The 24,677-nt window shown below is 38.1% G+C and overlaps 1 protein-coding gene across 1 annotated transcript; it reads left to right on the plus strand.

Moving 5' to 3' along the window:
• Positions 1–12,441: 12,441 nt before the first annotated feature.
• On the plus strand, positions 12,442–15,047 carry LOC131253553 (peroxidase P7-like). The gene is made up of 4 exons (XM_058254586.1): positions 12,442–12,686; positions 13,179–13,370; positions 13,736–13,901; positions 14,489–15,047. Exons 1-4 carry the CDS (start codon positions 12,474–12,476, stop codon positions 14,878–14,880), a joined length of 963 nt encoding a protein of 320 aa, XP_058110569.1. The 5' UTR covers positions 12,442–12,473; the 3' UTR covers positions 14,881–15,047.
• Positions 15,048–24,677: the final 9,630 nt, after the last annotated feature.

Below are 24,677 nucleotides of genomic sequence, written 5' to 3' on the forward strand. Positions count from 1 at the left end.
TTGGATGATAGTACTCTTCCTAACTTTCATGTACTTGTGATTGGTTGGTAATTAGTTTAATCCTATTATTTGCTTTGTCTCCTGGGCATGGTTAGATGATGGAATCTATTCTAATTCATATACCTTTCATCTCTTGAAAACCAGATCAAATAGGTTCAGTTTGATTTTCATGATTTCGATGCGAGCAAAAGATCTCCCCGATCTCTACAAGTGGAACCTCTGAATACCTAGTTTCCTTCCTTTGAGTTACTTAAGTTTTAGATAATCATTCCGCAATTATTTTCTAAATTCTATTTATTTTAGATCGCATCTTCGACTAGTTGTAGTACTACTTGGTTTGAGATAACTTACAGGTATCGGTCCTGTGGATTCGACCTCGGTCTTACCGAGTTTATTACTACATCACAACCCCGCACTTGGGGAGTGAACATCATCCAACCTGTTGGTAAGATTATAAAGATATATATGGATAAAGGGAAAACATAAAAATCAGCTTAATCCAAAATTTCTAACACAGGGGTGGACATGATGAGGTCTAACACCATCTTCCTCAAGGATAACTACTCTAAATCTACAGAGTTTCTTTAGACTCACAGAGATTCCTCGAATCCACGAGGGAAGAAAATAGAAAATAATTTCTAATAATTCCAAAAATAAATTGATGGATAATAAATACGAATTTATAGTCCTTTAAATAGTGATACCAAACCTAGGAAGAAGTTTCATAATCAAACTCCAACTCAAACTCCCTAAAAATGTGACTTACTATAAATAATAAACTTACTATTTATAGATGGTCATGATTTCTACTAGACTTCATGATTTTCGGCCAAAAATAGTCTCCAATTTGGCCTAACCACATTATTTTCCTAATTTTTGTATGCCCTTTTCATGTTGGGCATGACTCTTGAAACTTAAAGAATCAAGGGTTAAGATCAAACTAAAATTAATATAAATAGTAAAAATGAAATTAAAATTAATTTTTGACCATCAATCTAATGGAATCCTTCAAATTCGACGTGGGCAACCTGGCGTAGCAGGGTTGGGTGGCTAAAGTAGCTCTTCTTACCCAAAATCATATATGGTATGTCTGTTTTCAGGTTCTGATGGTCCAGATCACTTCCACCTCTGATTGGGTCTTCTCTCATACATCTTGACAATAAAAGTATCATTGACCGGCTCTTCTATGGCCCCCCTAAGCAGTCATCAACACTAGGCATTCAATTCCCATGGTTTAATGCGGTGTACTTCAGTTAAAGTTTTAAATTTGCCTCATTTATAGGCTCATGCCCTCAAATGAGATGGGGATCGGATAGACTGCATGCATATGACCTTATACATAATTGTGGGCCCAGTAGTTTTTCCATCCAACAAATATTGTACCTCCATCTTGCATCAAAACATTTTCCCTGTGATCATCTACTTTGACCCAAGAGCTGTAAATTCAAAAAAAGAAAAAATAAATAAATAAATAAAAAATAATGACGGCTATGATCTAAGAGCTGTAAATTCATGGAAAAGTAATGATGACCATTTTAACTCCAAGAAATAGATTGGTCACCATGGCCACGTTAAAACTGCAACTTGAAATTAAATTGATTTTTTTAAAGGAAGTGGACTCTTGCCATAATTTTATTAATCACAGAATTTACAGCGCTTCAGGTGTGTCTCAATAAAATAAAGAGACGCACCTATCATATAGGAAACGGATCGAGAAAAAAGGGAACCAAAAAAATCAGGGGACGTGGCACCTAAACGTGACATAAAGGTGTGTCCATGCTTTAATCTTGATTTTTAATAACGAGAACAGGTCTTAAATGGGACGTGGCACCTAAACGTGACATAAAGGAAGCTGGCTTCTCTACGTGACTAAAACATTCAAGTATCTTTTTTCTGTTTCAGGCACAATACAAACCATCAATCAATGTCACATGCCTGTGGGTGGATAATTACACTACCACTGTTTTGGAATGGTCAGTGTCCGTTCGTTTCCCAGACCATGACCCATAATCATTAGGCCCATCAGACAGACGCTTCATATTTCCACTGTTTAAAAACTCAACTAGATCGCGCAATTTAACCTTAGTTTGACAAAAAAGAGAGAACTAATGAGAGATATTAAAGCTAAGGTGTGAACCATGCAAAGATTAAAAAGAGTAAATTAAGAATTAAACCGTTTCACTGGTAGGAAACTCGTATCCGCATTTTACTGTAACGTGTCTCATTTGAGCTATAGATCTACCTCATTTTCGTAGGACGTTTTAACATGATCCGGTGCACAAATGTACGGCATGAATTTTGCATAGTCATTACAGTGGGCCTCACATAGGCTTTATTGGACGGCCTGTCCACTTAATGGAGGCTAGATGCAAAAAGGAGGAGAAGTTCTAGCATGCTTTTTGCGGTTGAAATTCGAACGGGCAATAAATACATCTTTTGATTTTTAAAAAACAAGTTCTCAAATTCAATTAGTTGGACCATGAGTAGAGCAAGGCATGGGATGACTCGACTCGTATGACTCGTTCAAACCTGACTCGACCCAAACCGAACCGAATGGATGAATCGGTCCAAACCAAGTAGGTTTCCCTCAATCCGAACTCAAATTGAGTCAAGTTCGAGTTACCTAGTAACTCGACCTTATCTCTAACTTATACACTGCACCTGACCTCGGCCCTGACCCGATCCCAAACTCTCTCCCTCCTTCCCTGACGCAGAGGAGGACGTGAGGTCGAGCACCGTCTTCCTCAAGGGGATAACTATTCCGAATCCACGGAACTTCTCTGGACTCCTCACAGAGACTTCTCGAATCCACGAGGAAAGAAAGCAGAAAATAGAAATAAATTCTAATAAATTCGAAATTGATTGATGAATGATTAAAATCGAGTTCACAACCCTTTAAATAAGGGTATCAAGCAATGGGAAAGAAATCATAATCAAACTACAACTCAAACTCCTAGAATCCGCGACTTACTATAAATAGTAAACTTACTATTTATAGACGGTCGTGATGTCTACTAGTGCGCAAGGTTTTCGGCCAAAAATAGTAAGTGTCCTATTTGGCTTCACCAAACCGTTCCCCTAATTATTCTAAGCTCTTTTCACGTTGGGCGCAACTCCTAAAGCCCAACGGATGAAGAGTTATAATCAAACTAAAACTTACTATTTATAGTAAAAACAAAATTAAAACAGGGAAACGACCGTCAATCAAGGGGTTTTTCGCAATTCCGGGCGGCGCAACCCGGCGTAGCAGGGTTGGTTGGCTAAAGTAGCTCGTTCTACCCCAAAATCATATATTTTACGTCAGCTAACTCATTCCGGATTGCGAGATACGCCCGATCTAAGGTCCGATGGTCCGGATCACTTCTGTCGTCGACCGGGCCTTTTCTGATCCATCTTGGCCATGAAACTGTCCGCGACCCGCTCTACATCACTCCCTCATCCTCCTCCTCTTCCAAACCCGGCAATCACTCACAACCATCACCACCCTCCTCCTCCTCTCCCTTTCTCCTCTCAACTCTCTCCCTCCCTTCTCTTCCAAACCTGGTAGCCACCCACCACCATCGTCACCCTCCTCCTCTCTCTCTTCTCTCCCTCTCTCCCTCCTCTCTCGATCTGAATCGGTGCCAACTTGAACTGACTCGGACCAGGTCCGGATTAGTCCAGGCCAGACCCGGAATCAGATTGGTTTAGGCATGCTAGACTCGTTATCGAGGCGAGTTCAGGGTCAGGCCTATTTCAAAACCAGATCGAGTCGGGTCAGCCCTAACTCTGTTCAACTCGACTCGATGCCCAATAGCAAAATATAAGTGTAGTTCACTCAATGAGTGGATATCTATGTGTTTTTTTAATTTTTAATTTTTAATTTTTTTTATTTGTAAAATTTTAATTTTTAATTTTTAATTTTTTATTTACACAAGGTGATCCTTTTGATAGGGCCAACATACAGGTGACTTAGATGTGTCCCATACACAAAAGGTTGGAAGTTATCTACTGGCCGTAACCTATAATCCAAGCAGTGGCACTTCAGACGCACTCATTTCAAATACACCTAACTCCTTTTAAAATATCTTCCCATATCAATCGAATATTCTAATAAGTTTTATGCTGTAAAAATTTTATTATGAGAGAGAAAATGTCTAATGATACTTTTGTTATATATATTATCTCTACGTTTTAATATTAAATATTACTAGAAAACACATAGCAATTTTTGAGTCAACTCAGTAAGTTTTTGTGTTTTTAAACTATACATCAGACCATGTAACTATGCCATGTGGGCCCCACCAAATGATATGATCTAACAATAATGATCCTGAACATTGACAGAGCCACACTTCTGAAAACTGAAAAGTCGTTGTGTGACCTACCTCAACTACAATTTACCAAAATAAAATACATCCAATCGCCTTATCCTTACAATCTGCTCTAATTGACTACATTTTCGTTGACAAAAGCTGCCCAAATAGGTCCTAAATAAATGTTCTTAGACCATGGTTCTGATCTCAACGTAGCAGTTGGGAAGTAACGGTCAAACGGGGGCGACCTGCCAATACATAATGAGGAGGAAAATAGTGTTTGACTAATCAACGGAGACAGTCTGCCATTATCATCTGTCTTAATCCATTAATTTCCATTTTAGTGATTTTTTTTAGAGAAAACAATCAGAATCTTGCATGAATTGACGGTGTCTTCTTAGTGCCCAAGAAATCATATAGCTATTGCTCTAGGTAGGGAAAAATATTATCAACTAGGACAGATTGATTAGCTTGATTTGGTCATAACGATCAATGGAAAATGTATATAGTGGATGATTCACTGATCCAATATCAGCTCAATCTTTAGCTATAGTGTGTCGTGGGTGGCCCGCCTTACCTGATATTATAAAAAATGGTGTTAGACTAATCAATCCGTCCATCACTAATCTTTGGTCTTAGTAGAATTTATTTTAATTTTTTCTAAGCAACAAACAAGGAGGAGGCTGGATGCTCTAAAAACGATGTAGGATAAGCTTACTCTAAAATTTTTATTAACCTGTGTCTAAAAGCTATTTACGTACCTGCATGGAAAGTTACTAACCTGTGAGCTTGCTCTCCTACGTTTAAAAGTTATTCAACTGTATGAGTGGCCAACCATATCCTGTCCATGCCATCCCAGCCGTGCAACAAGAGAGGCCCTCTGTGATGATATGATTTCAGCCTATCTAATTGGGGTGTATATTAGGTGAGGCAAGGGTAACAGCTCAGTAGGTGAGTCCTTGACTGTGGAGTCCACCTCAATGTTTGTATTGTATATCCATGCCATCCATCTGTTTTGCTAGCTCATTTTTTAGCATTGTTCAAAAAATGAGGTAGATCCAAATCTCAGATGGACTACACTACGGGAAAACAATGGTGAATGGATGCCCACCATTAAAAACTTCCTGAACCCATTATAATGTTTATCTGCCATCGGGTTGATAAGGTTACACAGATCGGGATGAAGGGAAAACACAAATAACAGCTTAATCCAAACTTTTGTGATCCCGTGAAGTTATTAATGGTGAGAGTTCAAGCCCTAATGTGTGGTCGCCACAAGATTTGGATTACCTAATTTTGGGATAATGCTCAAAATTGAGTTGGCAAAACAGATGAACATCATGGATATACAACACATGCAGCAAGGTGGGCCCCACAGTCTGGGCCCTACCCTAATACCCCTGCCGTACCTAATCCCCACCCATCCAAGTGCTTGCACGTGTGCATGTACACAGGTGGCCAATATGACACTCGAAGCTCTTTTGAAGGTAACTTCCCACTTTCAGAGAAGCTTACTGAATAAGCATCCAGCCTAGCACGCAATTGATTGTTATAAAATAAGCATCGATTGTTATAAAATAAGCATCCGGCATAGCATCATGCAATTGATTGTAATAAAATGAAATAAAAAATTATTAACATTTGTTGAAAAATCCAAACTCAGGTGCTGATTCATATAGCCAATCGTCACCCTCTCTCTCATCTCTAGAGCTGTACATGAGTTGAACCGAGTTGAGCTTGGCGTGGTTTGACTTGGCTTGGACGCTAGCTGACCCCAGCTCGAACTCGGCTCCGTCCTCGAGCTTGACTGGCCAGCTCCGCTCGGTTTGGTCAGTAGCTCAGGCCAGTTCAAGCCAAGTTCAAGCTAAGATTGAGCCTCCGGGGCATTTTCTCAAACATATGAAGTGCACCTTCAATTTCTCACAGTATGGAAAACTGCATCAACAATTTACAGGTATTTCATCAAACACTCAGTAGGTAACATTAAAATCAAGATACAAAGGTATTTGTTTCATACCCATACCTTCCTTGCCACCGGCCAATACTTTGTTGAGTCATTTCATCGAACACGTGATGAACAACATCAATATCAACGTAACCAAGTCACCGAACTAGTTCGATCCGAGTTTGATTCAAGTTGGGGTTTGATCCGAGTCAAGTCGAGCTCGGGCAAGCTCGAACTTGGCTCGGAATTTTTTCGAGCTAAAAAAATCAGCTCGACTTGAACTCGGTTTCAAATCGTGCCGAATCCAGCTTTTTCGAGTCGAGTCGAGTGAGCTAACCAGGCTAACTCGGTTCGTGTACAGCTCTACAAGCATTGACATGCACTCATGTGTTGAAAAGTACTTCACCAATTACCAAGCAAGCCACACTGTAGAAAAAATAGACCACCACCCAAAATCCTCTAATTCATGAAATAGCCTATGTAATGGTCAATCAACCTAATTTTTCACCAATTACCAAGCAAGCCACACTGTAGAAAAAATAGACCATCACCCAAAATCCTCTAATTCATGAAATAGGCTATGTAATGGTCAATCAACCTAATTTTCGGGTGCCCCACTTTCTGCTGGACGGATTGGATGCCATATACACATGTTGTTGGGCCCTACAAAACATTCTCAGAATAATCTTGATTCTGCAAATGTTGTTGAGGATTTGGCCTCAGCAAAGAGATTTTTACATGCATTGACTATGCTTAACGCCCAATTAATCATGTGTTTATTAGCTGTAGTAAATACAAATCAATGATTAGGTTCTTTGAAAAGCTACTATGAGAAAAACTGATTCTCTAGTGTCTAAAAGTTATTCAACTACATGCCTAGCTGAACATGTCAAGTGCATGTCATCCAATCTGGGCATCATGTGAGGCCCACTGTAATGATATGATTTCAGGTTATCCAAATGGGTCAGCGATTAGGTGAGGCAAGAGTAGCAACTTAGTTGGTGAGAGCCTGTCTGTGGAGCCCGGCTGCCTTGATGTATAGGTTGTATATCCATATCGACTGCCCGATTCGCTAACTTATTTTAGGGCATTATCCCAAAAATTGAAGCAGATTCAAATCTCAGGTGAACCACACAATAGGAAAATAGTGGTGCTTGGACGCCCATCATTAAAAACTCCCTATTGGCACTGTAATGATTATTTACCATCTAACCTGTTGATAAAGTCACACAGACCAGGATACAGGGAAACCAAAAAAAAGAAAAAAAAGAAATAACAGCTTGATCCAAAACTTTTGTGGCCACTAAGAAGTTTCTAATGGTGGGAATTCAATCCTTATTTTTTGGTCCACCTAGATTTGAATCTGCCTCATTTTTTAGGCTATGCCCTAAAAAAAAGGGGTAAAATGGATGGACCATATGGATATACAACACATACATAAACGTGGCCCCATGGTCAATGCCTCACCTACTAAGCTTTGCCCCTGCCTCACCTAATCCATGCCCATTCAATTGTTAGTACGTCTACATGCACAGGTGCAGCCAATATGGTGTTAGAAGCTTCCCAAGGTAACTTCCAGTCAAGAGTAACGGATTGAATAAGTAACTTCCCTGTTCAAGAGCAATAGATTAGAGAAGCATCCAGCTCATATGAACTCACGCATTGCGTGAAACTTTAAAAATCACAAAGCAAGCCATACCATAAAAAATAAAATAAACAGACACCTGAAATCCTCCAAATTCATGAAATCATGCCCTACATGATAGTTGGGTGGGACGCGGCGGATTGCGTCCTACCCCCACCTGGACGGATTAGCAGGGCTCTGTGAGGCCTGCATGGATGTAAGTGTTTTATCCACGCCGTTCATCGGTTTTTTTTCAGCTCATTTTAAGGTTCTATCCTAAAAATGAGGCAGGTCCACAGCTCCAGTGGACCACACCAAATGAAGCTGCAGTGATAATGACACCCACCGTTGAAATCTTTCTAAAGGCCACTGTGATTTTATTTTTATTTTTACCATCCAACCTATTAATAAGGTCATGTAGACGTGGATGGAGTGAAAAAACAAATATCAGTTTGATCCGAAACTTCTCCAGCTTCCGATAAGTTTTTAATGGTGGAAGTTCAATTCCCACTTTGTGGTTCATCTAAGCCTTACTTGCCTTATTTTTTAGATAAAATATTAAAATGAACTGAGGAAAATGATGAACGGCGGGGATAAAACACTTACATCATGGTGGGCCCCACATAGCCCTACCCGGATGGATTACCGTCCGAGCGGGGGTAAGATGCAATCTGCATCGTGATGCAGGAATGAACTTGATGAGGTCGATCATCATCTTCTTCAAAGGGATAACTACTCTGAATCTATGAAGCTTCTCTGGACTCCTCACAAAGACTTCTCGAATCCACAAGGGAAAATAAGGGAAATAAAAATAAATTCTAGAAATTCATAAATTGATTGATAATTGTTTAATGTGTCCCTTTACACCATTAATAAAGAAAAAATAAACTAAAACTCGTAATTACCAAAAATAACAAAATCAAATTCTAATAAAAATCCTAATTCTAGTAAAACTCTTTTAAAATCTAATTTCTAAAAATAAAAATTCCAAATAAACTTTTACTAGAAGAGTCGTAACATAATTAAAAGTTGTTTCTAAAAAAGAAGAAAATCTAAAACTCTATAAGTAAGAAAATATTAAAAATTTTAGAATTACTTAAAATTGTAAAATTTCCTTAAATTTTCATTTTTGAGCTAAAAGTGTATGTTTTTTGACGAAACGAATAGACATGACCCACTTTGTGAGTCAGTTCACCTCGGATGGCCCATTTCAGTAAAGATTGATAGGTTACGTGCCCCGTAACGATACTCGGATAAAAAATTATGATTAATTTCGGTCCACCTTCTTTTGGTCCAACCATGCTCGGAATGTATCTGTGCCATGTTCTATATCAAACCCCTCCACTTGAAAAAAAAAAAACTCGTACTTGAGTTACTTAATTGACTTTTCTCATGGTGCTCAAATAATTTTTGACGCCGATGTTTATCAACATCTTCTTTATAGTTTTCATTAGACTCTTAAGCTGAAAGAATACATGTACTCACACTCTCCTTAACTTGACTAGTATGGATCAGTCCTTTCACTTGTACTTGCAATATCTCACATTCTTCTTGATAATGTGGGTAATTAGGCAGACTTGCTCCTGAAACAAGATTAATGTGATTTTGTATATTTCGTATGAGAGGTAATTTATTAGGAAATTCATTAAACATAATCACCTTGAACTCCTGCAACACGAGTTTTAAATCATCTGGGATGTTTACAGGCTCCATATATTTTTTTATTTTCAAGTAATGCATTCACATCTTTTGTTTTCTCGGATTGTTTAACAAAATTTTGTTCGATTATGAGAGACCACCCCTCCATTTTAAAAGTCTTGGGTTGGTTTTCCATTCCCATAGGGATGAAGATAATATATTTACCATCTTTAATAAATATAAATATGTTATCCCGACTTCTATATATAGCATCAATATTATATTGCCATGGTCGACCAAGTAAGATGTGACAAGCTTCCATGTTGACTATGTCATAAAGTACTTGATCCTTATAATTTTTACCAATTGAAATGAGACAGTTTATTGTTCAGTTACTTCTATTTTGTTGACCTCCTTAATCCATCCAATCATGTACGGATATGAGTGCCTTTCTGTTTTCGATTGCATCTTTTCCACCATTGTCTTCGACACGAGATTCTCACTGCTCCTGACATCGATGATCACATTATAGACTTTTTGGTTTACAGTGCACCATGTTCAAAAGATATTGTGCCAATGTAAATCTATATCTACTTTTGGCATGGACAACGATTTCTTCACTATCAAAGTGGTGGCCTGCGATTCACCATCATTGGGTGATGCTCTACGGAAATCAGTATTGTGTTGTACAACGACCACGAGCAGTTGAGCATCGCCTTGGGCTTGGGGTGGAATTAGCGCATCCGCAATACGATTAAGGGTTGCCTGTAGCCTTTGCATGGTCAACTGACTCTCCTGGTGGAAAACTTCTATTCTTTCCTAAAGATAACGCATTACTGGATCACCGTCTATGGGATTTTGGTTTATACCTTCGTTATTTGTCATCGATCCAAGGGGAGTCTTCGCTCTGATATTAATTGTCGCAGGGATGAGCGTGATGAAGTCGATCACCGTCTTCCTCAAGTGGTGACTACTCCGAATCCACAGAGCTTTTTTGTACTCCTTATAGAGACTTCTCGAATCCACGAGGAAAAAGAAGGAAAATAGAAATAAAATCTAGAAATTCATAAATTGATTGATAATTGTCTAATGTGTCCCTTTACATCATTAATAAAGAAAAAATAAATCAAAATTCGTAATTACCAAAAGTAACAAAATTCTAAATCTAATAAAAATCATAATTCTAGTAAAACTCTTCTAAAACCTAATTTCTAAAAATAAAAATTTCAAATAAACTTTTACTAGAAGAGTTCTACCACAATTACAAATTGTTTCTATAAAAAATAAATAAATAAATAAAATGAAAATCTAAAAATCTAAAAGTAAGAAAATATTAAAAAATCCGGAATTACTAAAAATAGTAAAATTTCCTTAAAATTTCATTTTTGAGCTGAAAGTGTACATTTTCTGACGAAATGGACAAACGCCGTCTACTTTGTGGGTTTGTTCACCTCAGATGGCCCCTTTCAGTAAACATTGATAGGTTATGCACCCCGTAACGATATCCGGATCCAAAGGTATGCTCAATTTACGGTCCACCTTCTTTTGGCCCAACCATGCTAGGAATGTATGAATGTATTTGTGCCATGTTCTACATCATCGGGTCAGCATGATTTTGAAGCGCCCCACTTTCACAAAGTGGCACTGCTGGACAGGTTGGTTGCCATATATACATTGTTGGACCCACTAAAATTCTCAAAATAATCTTATTCTGCAAATCTTTTAGAGGATTCAGCCTCAACAAAGAGACTCTGGCATGCATTGACTGTGTGCTTAATGCCCAATTAATCGCCTGTTTATTAGCTTTAGTAAGTAAAAAATCAATGATTAGTCTCATTTGATCAGGTAGATTTGATTGTTATGGTGGATGGAAGTAAATGCAATTGTCGATTCGTTGTTCGGATTGTTAGGATTACAGTAGTGGCTTAATTTTTGGGCCATGGCTCATCCAAGGGGGCACAATCAATTTGGACGGTCTGGATTGATGAGTACGTCAATCCTACGGTGGGTATGCGCTATTTATGCTTAGGTTGGTTCAAACTAATGTCTAACACGTGAAACCATGGGTTTTTGAGAATCTTAATTCCTAAGTTAAAAAAGGCTTACTTGTATGGTAAACGATCACATATAGCTTTTAAAGTCTAGGCACTTTTTCAAATTTTTTTTTTCTACGTTTTCTTAATTACCTTTGAGGCACACATGTCAATGTAGGCATACGTGTTTGAAATCCTGACAATTCTCAAGTCTGCCAACCAGGAACGGATCATGGCCCAAAAATCAGATTGGTCCACTCCATATTTTAAAAACACGAAAAAAATAAAATAAATAGACTTCACCAATCAATCGAATCAACCAGATTTCATCAATACTCTTAGAAAAACTCGATCCGGTCATGACTCGGTCAAAATTCAAACGTTGTCCGGGTTTGCATCGAGAGCTTGAACATAAATCATTGGACATTTTGAAAACCGTCCATTTTATTCAAACACATGTGACCGACCTGATGAGGGGACCTACCCAATTTCGGGCGCGTGCATGGTCACACAAGAATGGCCAGGATCTTGCCACTTGTCTCACTCGGTGATAGTACACGCGTCAAAAATGATTGTTTTTCCAGATTGTCAGACAAGGTCGTCGGGTCCTTCCATTTTTATAAATACAGAACCACATTAGATGGGCCCCACCATTGACAAACCTACACCGAACACGTTACGCGTCTTCTTTTGGAAGTCGACCATTTCAAAACAAACAGGAATGTGTTTTTTATTATTTCTATCAATCTCATTGTCAAAACGTAGATGTGAATACCTTATCATTCACCTTAGATCCCATGCAACTGGATCGCATGGAGTAGGTGAACGGCCATTGCCAAACAATTTCGACTATGGTGGGCCCCACACGTGATAAGCCTCCAAAACCCTATATATAGAACCGTTCCTTACACGACCTACTACTACTACTAACACTAGCAATGGCTGCTTCTTTGTCAATGGCCTTTGCCAGCTTGTCCTTTCTTTTGTTCCTCATGGGAAGTTCCATGGCCCAGCTCTCCACTAACTATTACTCGAAATCGTGTCCCTCCGTTTTCAGCACGGTGAAATCCACCGTCCAATCCGCAATCTCGAAAGAGCAACGGATGGGCGCTTCCCTCCTGCGCCTGCACTTTCATGATTGCTTTGTCAATGTAAATTTTCTCAATAGATTCATACACTGTATGTAGTTTAAGCTTAACATACAATGCGAAGTGTGGGGCCCCCCATGATGTGCTCATTACATGCAATTCGTCCATCACGTGCAATCCCTCACGTTGATCTACTTGGTGCAAAAAATCATGCGGATCCAAAACTCAGGCGGGCCACGCGATGAAGTCGCATTGTGTGGCCCGGCCACCGGAGTTTTGGAATGTTAGGGGGCATCTTCCAATCTAGAAGGTTTTAATGGTGGGCCACTACATCCCAACTGTTTCATTTAGTGTAGCCCACATGAAATTTGGATCGAGTTGATTTTTGGGTGCCAATGAGACTAAGAGAGGTGCAAATGATGAACAGATTGGAGGTCACCCACATATCATGGTGGGCCCCACACATTGTAGGTTAACCTTTGTAGTGGATCCAGCCTCCACTGTATATATTCCCTTGTCTCACTGATTCATGTTTTGTGACCCTTCCTGATCTAGGGCTGTGATGGGTCGATCCTACTCGATGACACATCGAATTTCACTGGGGAGAAGAATGCAGCCCCCAATCGAAATTCAGCCCGGGGATTTGACGTGGTTGACAATATAAAATCTGCCGTAGAGAGTAAGTGCCCTGGGGTGGTGTCATGTGCCGACATTCTGGCGATCACGGCACGGGACTCTGTGGTCATAGTAAGTACTGATTCTGCATGCCTAACTGTTATATTTAGACTGCATTGATCAGCTTCAAGAATAATGTTACACTTAGGCCACGTTTGGATGCACAAGTGAGTTGAATCGCGATCATTTTCCCTAGCATTCCTAGTGAAGATGTAGCCATCAAATCTCAGTTACGATTCTTTTGGTTCCAACTAGAAATAAATTTCAATTTGGAATAGAAGCATCAATATGAATTGCATGGAAGTTACAATTTGGTTAATGATATTTGATTTGATAGTGTGTCCAAATGCGAACTTTGTGTTACAATTTGTGATTTGGGTTCTGTGGTACTAATGAGTATTAAAAGGAAATGGGTCTCATGGGGGGATGTGATGCAGCTTGGTGGGCCATCTTGGAATGTGAAGTTAGGAAGAAGGGATGCAAGGACAGCAAGCCAGGCAGCTGCCAATAGAAGCATTCCCCCACCAACTTCTAACCTTAACAACCTCATCTCTAGCTTCCGAGCTCAAGGGCTCTCTACTAGGGAGATGGTTGCCTTATCTGGTATGAAATCTCTCTCTCTCTCTCTCTCTCTCTCTCTCTCTCTCTCTCTCTCATTTCATTGCATCTGTGTTAATGGACCCAGGATTCAAATCACCATTTAGTGGCACGATCATGGGTGGCCCACAATACAAGAATAAAATCGATTGTGTCAATGGGCCCAGAATACAGACCCCCATATAGTGGGTATGATCATGGTGACCCACAGTACGAAATCATATCGAATATGTTATTGGCCCCAGGATTTAAATAATCATTTTGTGGCCATGCTCATAGATGGCCACAACACACGAATCACATCGAATATGTTAATGGTCCCAGGATCCAAATCACCATTTAGTGTGCATGATCATGGGTGGTCCACAATACAAAAATCTTCCCATTCAATCGATGCACTTTCCATCTTGAATGTTGATGGAGAATATTTTCAATATTGAAAATTCACTTGATGGATGGTCGGGATCCTCCACTCTCCATCAATTTCTTGCCAGAGCTTGTTCACTCTAGGGTCCACTTGATGGATGGTTTGTGATCATGACTGCTGTAACGTTACGATGGCCATTATAACAATCATGGCTCAATGGAAACAGGTTCACATACCATCGGCCAAGCGCGGTGCACCAACTTCCGAACCCGCATATACAATGAGACCAACATCGACAGCTCGTTCGCTAGATCGCGACAGTCGAACTGCCCAAGAGCCACCGGCTCAGGCGACAACAACCTGGCACCGCTCGATCTCCAAACACCTACTGCCTTTGACAACAACTACTACAAGAACCTCATCAACCGGCGTGGCCTACTCCACTCCGATCAACAACTATTCAACGGTGGATCTACCGACTCGCAAGTGAGATCGTATAGTACCAAGCCTAGCACATTCAATTCCGACTTTGCCACGGCCATGATCAAGATGGGTGACATCAAGCCGCTCATGGGCTCCAAGGGAGAGGTCAGGAAGAACTGTAGGAGGGTGAATTAAGAAATGTTATGTTCTCCAATTGCAATAAATCTTGTTTTTACTTGGCTAGAAAACAAAAATCAGATTGAGATATTTCTTGGTTTGTATTAGCATGCTTGGACAGCGTTTAAGATTCAATTTGTGTGTTCTACACTTGATTATTAATGATTATCAGCTGGGTTTGATTATCAAGGATTAATCTTTCTTAGATGAATTTAAAATGCTAAATAGACAATTTAAATTTGGGTTTTTTATTTTATTTTTGGTGCATGTATTCTCTAATTCTTCCTCCCTTCTTTTTTGGTATATGGGTTTTCTTTGTTTTGTGTAGAGGGGTCCTGGAGTATATGATATGTGGGTCCCGACTCAATGCTTTGAAAAAAAACAATGTTACTAAAACCTAGCAAGTTGAATTGAACTCGTTTGAGTTGAATAGGTTAGATGAGATTATGAGCTGAGTTAGCTTATCTCAAGTAACTTAAGATCCAAATGCCCCCTAGGAGACCTTGGTTGTGGGTTCGACAAGGGCTCATCAGGTCAATTGAAGCTCGACTCGTGTCATGCTAGCTTAAGTCAAGTCATTTGCCTTGACTTGGCATGAAGTGATTGTTTATCGCAGCTATTTTTATATTTCAAATGACAATAGTTACTTTAATCATAGTTTACATACTTGGAAGAACTCGAATTGAATTGCCCAAGTCAACTTGATCAACCAAAGTGCACTATAAGAAAACTGGAATTTACCAGCGGTCAAAACCGCCGCCAAATATCTAGAAAACCGCCGGTAAATATTTTGCCTACGGTCAACTAACAGCTGGTAAAGCCTTGGTCGGTAAAGGCTTTACCGGCAGTTAAGACCTTTAGTAACGGTTGTGCTTGACGCTACTAAATCGTCAGTTTTTGCTACATTACCAGAAAATTGGTAAAAAGCTACAGATAAAATCTGTAGTGAAAGATGACTAGCCCCACAGGACGACCATAGCTCTTTAAAAATTTTCTACGGATTAAATCCGTAGCTATAGAGGTCATGGCCACCGACAATCTATAGACATAGAGAAAATCTTTCTTATTAAAAAGTTTTTTAAAAAAAAAAAAGAAAGAAAAAGAAAAAGAAAAGGTGACCCACATGTATCCTAGTTTATTATTATTATTATTTTATTTTTTTACACTATTCTAAGCAACTAACATACCTAAGTTAATGTCAATGATCTCCTTATTGCCAATGATTGCCATTGTTTCCAAGGGACTGATTTCTTCTGTCGATCTTTGGTGAGCTATGTAGTTGCCATTGAGGTTCACTCTACTTGCCTTCAAACAGGCTGTAAGAGATTCTCAATGATATTGAGGTTCACCACCTGTGAGCGGAGGCTCTCTGTTTTGTCTACCAGAAGCTCAATCTTCTCACCACGGTCCAAAACCTGCACAAAGGGAGATTACAATGGATTTATGTTGTTCTGCACATCACAAGATTTAAATAATTTGGGGGCTTCAAAAGACAGGGCTGCATGGAGGACACTAATCTTGGCATTTGGGTGGCCCAAGGAAAAAGATTTTCCTAACTGCACATTGAAATATTATAGGCAACCATCTGCGCATTGAATGTTATACATACACTAACTGCACATTGAAATATTACAGGCAACTATTTGTATCATAGCCATTGTCGGGAAGTTGTCCCTTGCGGTCCCACTTTGCAATGTGGTGAAAACAAGCTGGCTGATTCCAGAATGTGATGAGAAATGTTCGGAGTTAGTTCAAAGAACACGAGATACAGATATTCTTATAGAATTCTTTAAATACAAAGTATCTACTACATAGCTTGTAATGATAAACATCTGATAAATTACAACTTTTAGCTGTTTAGAAATCCAAATTGTCCAAATTGCTGACCCAATTGTAGATGAAGCAATACATCGCTGTTAGATCTTGTGGGTTTGATGGTATCATAGGTCCCCACAAAAGAAAAGAAAACTAAGGGAAAAGCGATATAGCTTTTGATTACTTGCTGTCACCAACAAAGTCAGTGAAAACCACATCATCTTCAATTAAAAAGCAATCAGTCAGTGGCCAAATATCAAGTTATGAGCTTACCTAGCAATATCAAGAGCAAATCTCAGAGCTTTAGAAGGCTGTAGACGTCCTTCTTTTAAAGGTAATTTGCCAAATCTCCCTGAAATCCACCGAAGTACAAGAATCCATATGGTTTTAATGACATACATAAATGTCACCTAGACAATGCAGTCTTCAAAATAATATTTTAAGTGATGCCATACGTATTATCAGCATTGATGTAAACAAGTAAAATGTATGGGGAAACTGCAATAGAATGGAATTATGGGACAACTCAAAGAAATAAAAAATTTTACATCACAAATCAGACAAGCAAACTTTTATAGCAGACTGCAACAACCAAGTGTGCTATTAGAAAATTTCCATATGAATGCAAAGATGCTTACTTTTGGATGGTACTCTGAAACAATCATCATGGGTATATATTCTGGAATTTCCTGTTATGATTATCCTAAACAGGGCAAGTTCTTAGACTGCCATTATAAGAGGGCTATGATTGTCCTAAACATAAGAGGGCAAGTTCTATAGTGAGTGCAGAGAATTGCAAGGAATTATAGAAAATAGTAGACGTATTTGATTGGAAGTCTTTGAAAGTTTCTATAGTTCTATAGTGAGTTTTTATTGAAGAGATTGTGTAGATGCTTAGAACGTTACCAAGTTTGCTTGGTTGTTAGATAATCATCACGTGACTTCATCCTAACCATTGATGTAGATAGCTAAAGGTTCTCCAATCTAAATAAAGGAGGCTTCTCATTTGTAATCAATCTCACGAACCTTAGAAGTTATATGCTATTAAGTTGTCAAATGCAATACGAGTCGTCGTCTTCAAAGTCTATCAAGACGTCCTCTCTTCTTCTCCAAGTAATTGTCTACACTTGAGTGGTAGGCCGATTCGCTCACAGAAGGGCATGCACAAATGTTGCGGTCTGCGACTTTTTTTCAAGAGGTAACAATGAATTTTATTAAACAGAAAAAGCAGGAAAACAACACAGAGCCGCTGAGATGGCAACCTGACTACAAACCAATAAAATCAAGATTATATCCCTTGAGCTTTGTAGAAGAAGAAGCTCATTCAACAACAAGCATTCTATCCCTTTGGGAAGTGCCCTCTGCCTTTTTACTCTTGTTGCTTAAGGATCTAGTATTTCTTTCTTCCCAAACAACCCATCAAATTGCGAGTAAAGACATTCTCCACAACATCTTCTTGAACTTTTCTTAAGCCCACTACATACCACACCAGCAAGAGATCACCCACTGACATCGGTAAGGATCGAGAAATTTTGAAACGAACCAGGAAGTCTGCCCAAATCAATCTGACAAAGAAGCAATGCACAGAGATAATTGGCAGACTCTTTATCATTCATGCAACAAAAGAAAATGTTTACGATAATCATAGCTCTTTTACGGAGGAACTCACCATTATAAGAGGGCAAGTTCCCTGTTTGTAAAGAACAAGGAAGATCCCTGTTATGCCGAGTTTGTACATGTGCAACCTGCAAAACAGCTAGAGTATAGGTTAGGCTAGATAACACAGAACAGTTATTGATAGGGTATCTAGAAATATAAATAAAAGCACCCCATCTGCCCTCACCTTTGCTATGTTATATAATGCAAAACAGCCCCACAGAGGTTACTCAGTAAATAGCGTATTTTTGGTAACATTATTTATGGATTGTATTTTTGGCATGAAAACTATGAAAAAAAGATGATAGGAAAACAGAAATGGCCAATGTGATTTTTTTTTTTTCCAAAAAAATAAAATAAAATTCGAATATGGCACTAAAAAAAAGCAAGATGAAATGAAAAGTTTGCTAATATGAATTTCACTGAAATATGTTATATACAAGAAAGCATTCATCATTTATTTTAGTCAACCATTAAAAGTAGCTACAATACAAGCAGATATATGGATTTACACAGCCAGTGAAAAGAATAATTCTTTCAAGCATTTGTTTGCATGTGCAAGGAAATTACAACAATAGAGAGGCCAAGTACTCTGTGCCCTCAAAAGCAGGAGTTTGAAAGACAAAATACTGCTTGAAAAACATATTGAATACCTTAGATAAAGGTAGCTTCTACATTGAGGTTCACTCTACTCGCCTTCAAACAGGCTGTAGGAGATTCTCCATCTCTTTCCAATCCTTTCCTTCCTACCAACTTCACATTATTTCCTAAAGCACAATCAACATTTAGCTTAATATAACCAACAGGAGGATAACCCATCTTGTAATTTTAACTTTTCAGGATTTATCAGCATTATATTAGCACCCAGAACTTTTATTGACAGCTTGTTTGAGAAGCCACATTCCTACCTTCCAATTCTTGTCCTATGCTAGAACTCCTTGCATCAGCTTGCATTAGCTTTTCTCATCATTCTTGAAATCCTGATCATCTTTGAGGAGAACAGAGAATGGAATGTCAAACCAGCTAGAAATGGTGAGTCGGCCCTGTTTCTTCGAAGGAAAGAAACAACAATATAGACATTCAGGCCAAAGGTCATTTTGCTCCATTCGAATTTATGAAATTGCAATACCACCCTACTTGACCGTCAGGAACAAATGAGTAAGCAAAGAAAATGGATGAATTGCAAATTTTTACTTACTGCAGCTTCAATGTTTGCAGGAGATTCATCATTAGGACCTAAAAGCATGGAAAAAATACTCAAAGCTATGCTTTCAACCTGCACATCCAAAACACCTCAATTAGAGGTGCCGTAATAATCACAAGCTATCATATCGAAAAAGAACAAAGTCTTGCACAACTCTAACTCGGGGAAGAATGCATGACTGAGTTTTTTTATTATAATTCCAGGCCCAAGAGACAATATTGAACCAAAAGGAACCATCTGAAAACAGGATAAATAGGCCAATGTTCAATTGGTATTTTATAAACCTTATTAACTTACAAATCTGTTGTAATTTATCAGATAGAATGACAGTTGATCCACGACCAATATTCAATAATAAAAAAAAGACAGTTGTTCCATGGCCAATGTTCAAGAAATCATTATGGAAATTACATTCAATTGTGAGAATTTCATAAAATTCTAATAATAGAGATTCCAAAACCATTTGAAATGCATGTATAATACCATCAATGGTGGTGCCCACCATATCGACTGGACTAAAACGTGTTTTACCTTATTAGAATTTCTTGCGAAAGCAAGAGTTCCATCCCCTCCACAAGCATCAATAGGAAGAATTACACTGTCAACATCACTTAAGTGCCTTTATAGGTATAAGCATAAAATAAGATTAACAAACAAAAACAAAAAACATTGCTTCTCTCTTTTAGACTCAACGGGCAGATCTGGTAGTTCCATGCTAAGACCCTTAGGTCAACATGAAAGCGGGCTCCAAAGGAGCTACTGCTCAGAGAGCACGGCTAGAGGTGTTACCTCTTCTACCAAACGGGCTATTGTTCTAAAGAAATTTAAACTAAATTTGTAAGCCAGAACATGCAAATAGAATATCAGCAGCCAACAAAAGATCCAAATGCAATCCAGATAAGGATAAGACCACAAAAATAATCAAGAGAATCAGCTATAAAATTTACAGATCTTGTAAAAGTGTGAAAAAATGGCAGGCCAACTCTTAGCCATAGTATTTATCAAATATTTTATTGCAAGCACTTAAAATGTGCTTCTTTATGCTGCCGAGACCACTAATCATGTTTGTCATAATGGAAATTAGAATTTTTTGGAAGAAGAGATTATAATGTTCAGTTCAGGTACTCCATCAAATTTTGGTTCAGATTTATGATTGCTCATATCTCTTAAAGCATACAACCATACTGCCCAAATAATGTTTAGTTCAGGTACTCCATCAAATTTTACAAGTTGCACAAGTGCACACCCACAAAAATAATTACCAGAACAATTATTAATATATAATCTGAATATGTGCTGGTAGGTGTATATGTAGGTTTGGCATTCAGTATTCCTTATATACCTTCTTTCATCTATGTCCAAGTTACAACTACTTAAATGCAGCAAAACATGCATTTGAAATAACCATATGGTCTTCCAAACAACAGTTAGCTTCAAACAGCATACCCAGATCCAAACATGATTAAGGAATTCTGGTTTGGGATCCTTACGCTTGCTCCGGTGGTAGACTATTAGGAGTTTCAACACCCAGTCAAGGGTTCGAGTATCCATAGGTGGTGAAACTCCACTGTGGCATGAGTGTGTGCGTGTGTTAAAAATTAAATAAATAAATAAGAAAAAGAATAAGAAAAAAAAGAAAAAAAAAAAGAAGAGGGAACTCTGGTTTGAATCTCATTTTCTTTGGATCAAGGTATCGTATTTGAAAATTGTGGTTACTTCATAACACACATCAATAGTACTATTGAAAAAACAAAGAAATGAAAGAAATATTCAGCATCTATACTATCCAATACTAACAGCGACAGATTGTTCACTACACTTAGCTTTGTTATTGCTCTTGCAGCTTCAAATATAACCATTAGGCTGCATATAGATAAGAAAACTGTGCGCATGTTGAAAATTCCGGAATGGAAGATCCCAAGATAGATGAAGCAACTAAGATTGAAATCTAACTAATTGCAACAGATCTAAAATGTACATACAGCTTTTTAGAAGCAAAATTCTACAATGGAAGATGAAAAATAAATGAAAGTAAGAGATAATGGAGAGACAAAATAGTTGATGCGTAATTGTACTTCTATAGTATGAATAAAGATAAAATTTATTGAAGAATAATAGAAACTTTATCGATTCTGCCAATCCAAACAGTTTGTTTGAAATTTGGAGACAGTACTAGGAACCTGGCTTCAGCCAAATCTCAAGTTGACCAGCAAGTTTTTGGATAGTGTCACTTCAATCATTGATGCAACAAAAAAAATGAAGCCTATAAAACAAGACATGTAACCAGACTTTTTTTTTTTTTTTTTTTTGGTAGAACCAAAGGTGTTTTAAATAAGAATCCAACATGAACAATTATAAGAAGATCTGTGGTGATTCCTTTTAAAACATGAAATCAACTGCGAGCTTACCTCTCCAAATGTAAGAGAGATTTAAGAGGCATGAATACACCAGAGCCTTCTCCTCAGTCAGCTCCTCTGTAGTTGCATCAATTTTCTTCCTTGAAAATTCATCAATTTGAAGTCCTGGGAGAAGGAATGAGGGTACAGTCAGCAGCAATCTATTTGGAATTTCTGACCTCCTTGATACTTTTTGGACTTAGAACTATGTTTGGACATTAGACTATGTTTTAATAGACATTTCCTTCTTGTATATAAATTAGTGTTAGCTCACCCATTTACAAGTCAACTAGAATTTGATGACATCTGCATCAGCCAATTCCAGATTGAAAGAAAAATATGAACATTCATATACATTGTAAGCTGCCAGTTCGCAACGTAGATGTATTTACTATGAAATCTAACCAACTCATCAGTGTATTATTCGAAAAAGTAAAATAAGCAGGCTGACTGTTTGGCTGCAAAGTATGGATACCCAGTCTCTTCAAAACCTTTTTTTAGAGGGAAAAGCTAAACAAAAGAAAATCAAATCATACGAAATTTCAAGAAAAATCAGAATCAACAAAAAAAAAAAAAACACTGAAAGGAACCATAATATTTTGTTTATTCGCTACTATTTAATACTATGCAACAGACTGACTTTCAACTCCAACCACAATTTTATACTAAGGATAAAATTCCTGTTTGTGACAAACAAGGAACTTCCTCTGTTTTGCACCTTGTTAGTTCATGCGAACCCAAGAAAAACACAAAAAAAGAAGCAAAATCAGTCTGGAGAAGGAGCCAGCAGGGGGCAGCAAGGGCAGGGGCCAAATATAATTGCATTTCAAGATGTAGCTAAATATAACAAATTAAGCATCCTTTATAGTTTCAATTAAGAAACTCTGATTAAAAATGATGTGAACTCTGTATTGCAGATAAAGCTGAACTTTGTGATGATGCTATTGTAAACTTTCTTTTTACATGCAGAACTTTCTTCTGCCTTGAAGAAAGCAAGTAATATCCCTTACCAGACTGGCCTATGAAGACTCAGTAGCTTGAACAGAACGAGGACAATAACAGGTTGCTTTTCAATCTATACAGACAATGCATCAAGTTAGAATACAGAACATGTGAAGAAAAACAAGGATAATGTGTAGTCAATTTCAAGTCAGAAAACAGATCTGACCATATGAAGGTACCTACTAGTTCATTCTAACTTCACTGCTGCATTGAACCCCTCATCCAATAGGAATAAACCAGACATCGGTTTATAAAGAAATGCACCCACTTTCCAATAACCTTGTTTTTCTTGTTTCTTTTTTGTTTTGTTTTGTATGTGTACATCGTTCCTATGATTACGCCTTAGCGCTGCTGCATCTTATCAACCATTTCTGGTGATTTTACCATGACACTTGCTTGAGACAATGTACTCAATCTGTGACATTCTAAATGTGCTTCCTCCCATCAGATGCTGTAGCCTTTATTTCCATGAAAATGCAAACAATACCGGATATTTTTTTTTCTCCATAACACTTCTTTGGACAACCTAATCAAACTGGAATCAAATGCATGTGCTGAACCCACCCACAACCTTGAACCTCGGAGAAACATCAGGCAGCTACCATCACTTCCATTGAAATGATGTTAAAGGTCACTGAAAAGCCTATCTTTAGTCTTCATAAAAAATCTAGCTCAAGGTGAACCAAGAAACAGGCAGATGGTTTTATCCAACCAATCAAGTGCAAAACAATATATCCTTATTCCTATACGGACTGAAATGCATTGAGAACAGATAAGGTATTCCAGTAGCGACAATACAAAACTGATATATTGATTGAGAACAGATCGGGCATTCCAGTACCCAGAATACAAGAGATATTTCCAGTGATGCCTTATGATCATGCTGCTAAACCATGAGATGATGACAACATAGTGTGAAGGCATCCCACTTTCTGACCGCCAAAGCATGCCCACCATAGTTTGAGCTTCCAGCTCCAAATTCCAAAGAACAGTATATCACGATTAAAGTAAACAGTAAAGACTATAACTAATAAAAGCTAATCAGACCAATATATACAAAATGAAAACTGCAAACATTAGAGAAAACATCACAAGGAGTAAAATCATTTAAACACAATATGAAGTGCTTCTCTTTCATTAAGTTCATATGAAATTGGCAACAAACTACAGTAATGTAAACAAGCGGTACACCAAATCATTACGAAAACCCTGCTGTATTCAACTCTAGTGATATATTTCTGGAAAAGAAAAAAGATGATTCTAGCACATACAATGGATAATACATCAATATGCAAAATACAAGAAGCATGAACAACTACAATCAGCACAAGACATTAACCCTTGACAATATAAAAACAATTGCAGCAAAAAATCAGCCCAACACAAGATAAGAAATTAGCAATTGATATGTGAAATAAATGAGCTGAAAAAAAAAGAAAAAAGACAGGGAATCGACAATGCAAATCCCTAATTAGGGATTTGTATTTGACAAAGAATATTCCTAATCAAGTATTCTAAATTTCAGAAAGTAATAACAAGAAGAGAAAAGCCTTACATCATACCTAAGAATCCAAGATTCACGAGCAGCAGAAGACCAAATTGCAGCAGAGGGCCGAGGAGATAGAGAGAGAGAGAGGAATAGGGTTTTGAGAGACAGATAAATAGGGAGAGTGAGAGTGAGAGTAGAGTGAGCGGAGAGGGAGAGGGAGAGGGAGAGGCAGAGGGAAAGGGAGAGCACGTGA

This window comes from Magnolia sinica, chromosome 8 (genome assembly GCF_029962835.1).
Source record: "Magnolia sinica isolate HGM2019 chromosome 8, MsV1, whole genome shotgun sequence".
Classification (NCBI taxonomy): Eukaryota; Viridiplantae; Streptophyta; class Magnoliopsida; order Magnoliales; family Magnoliaceae; genus Magnolia; species Magnolia sinica.

Coding starts and splice junctions, on each gene's coding strand:
- LOC131253553 (XM_058254586.1), top strand. CDS start 12,474: ATGGCTGCTTCTTTGTCAATGGCCTTTGCCAGCTTGTCCTTTCTTTTG. Junction 13,371..13,735: donor CACGGGACTCTGTGGTCATA/GTAAGTACTGAT, acceptor GATGTGATGCAG/CTTGGTGGGCCATCTTGGAA. Junction 13,902..14,488: donor GGAGATGGTTGCCTTATCTG/GTATGAAATCTC, acceptor CAATGGAAACAG/GTTCACATACCATCGGCCAA.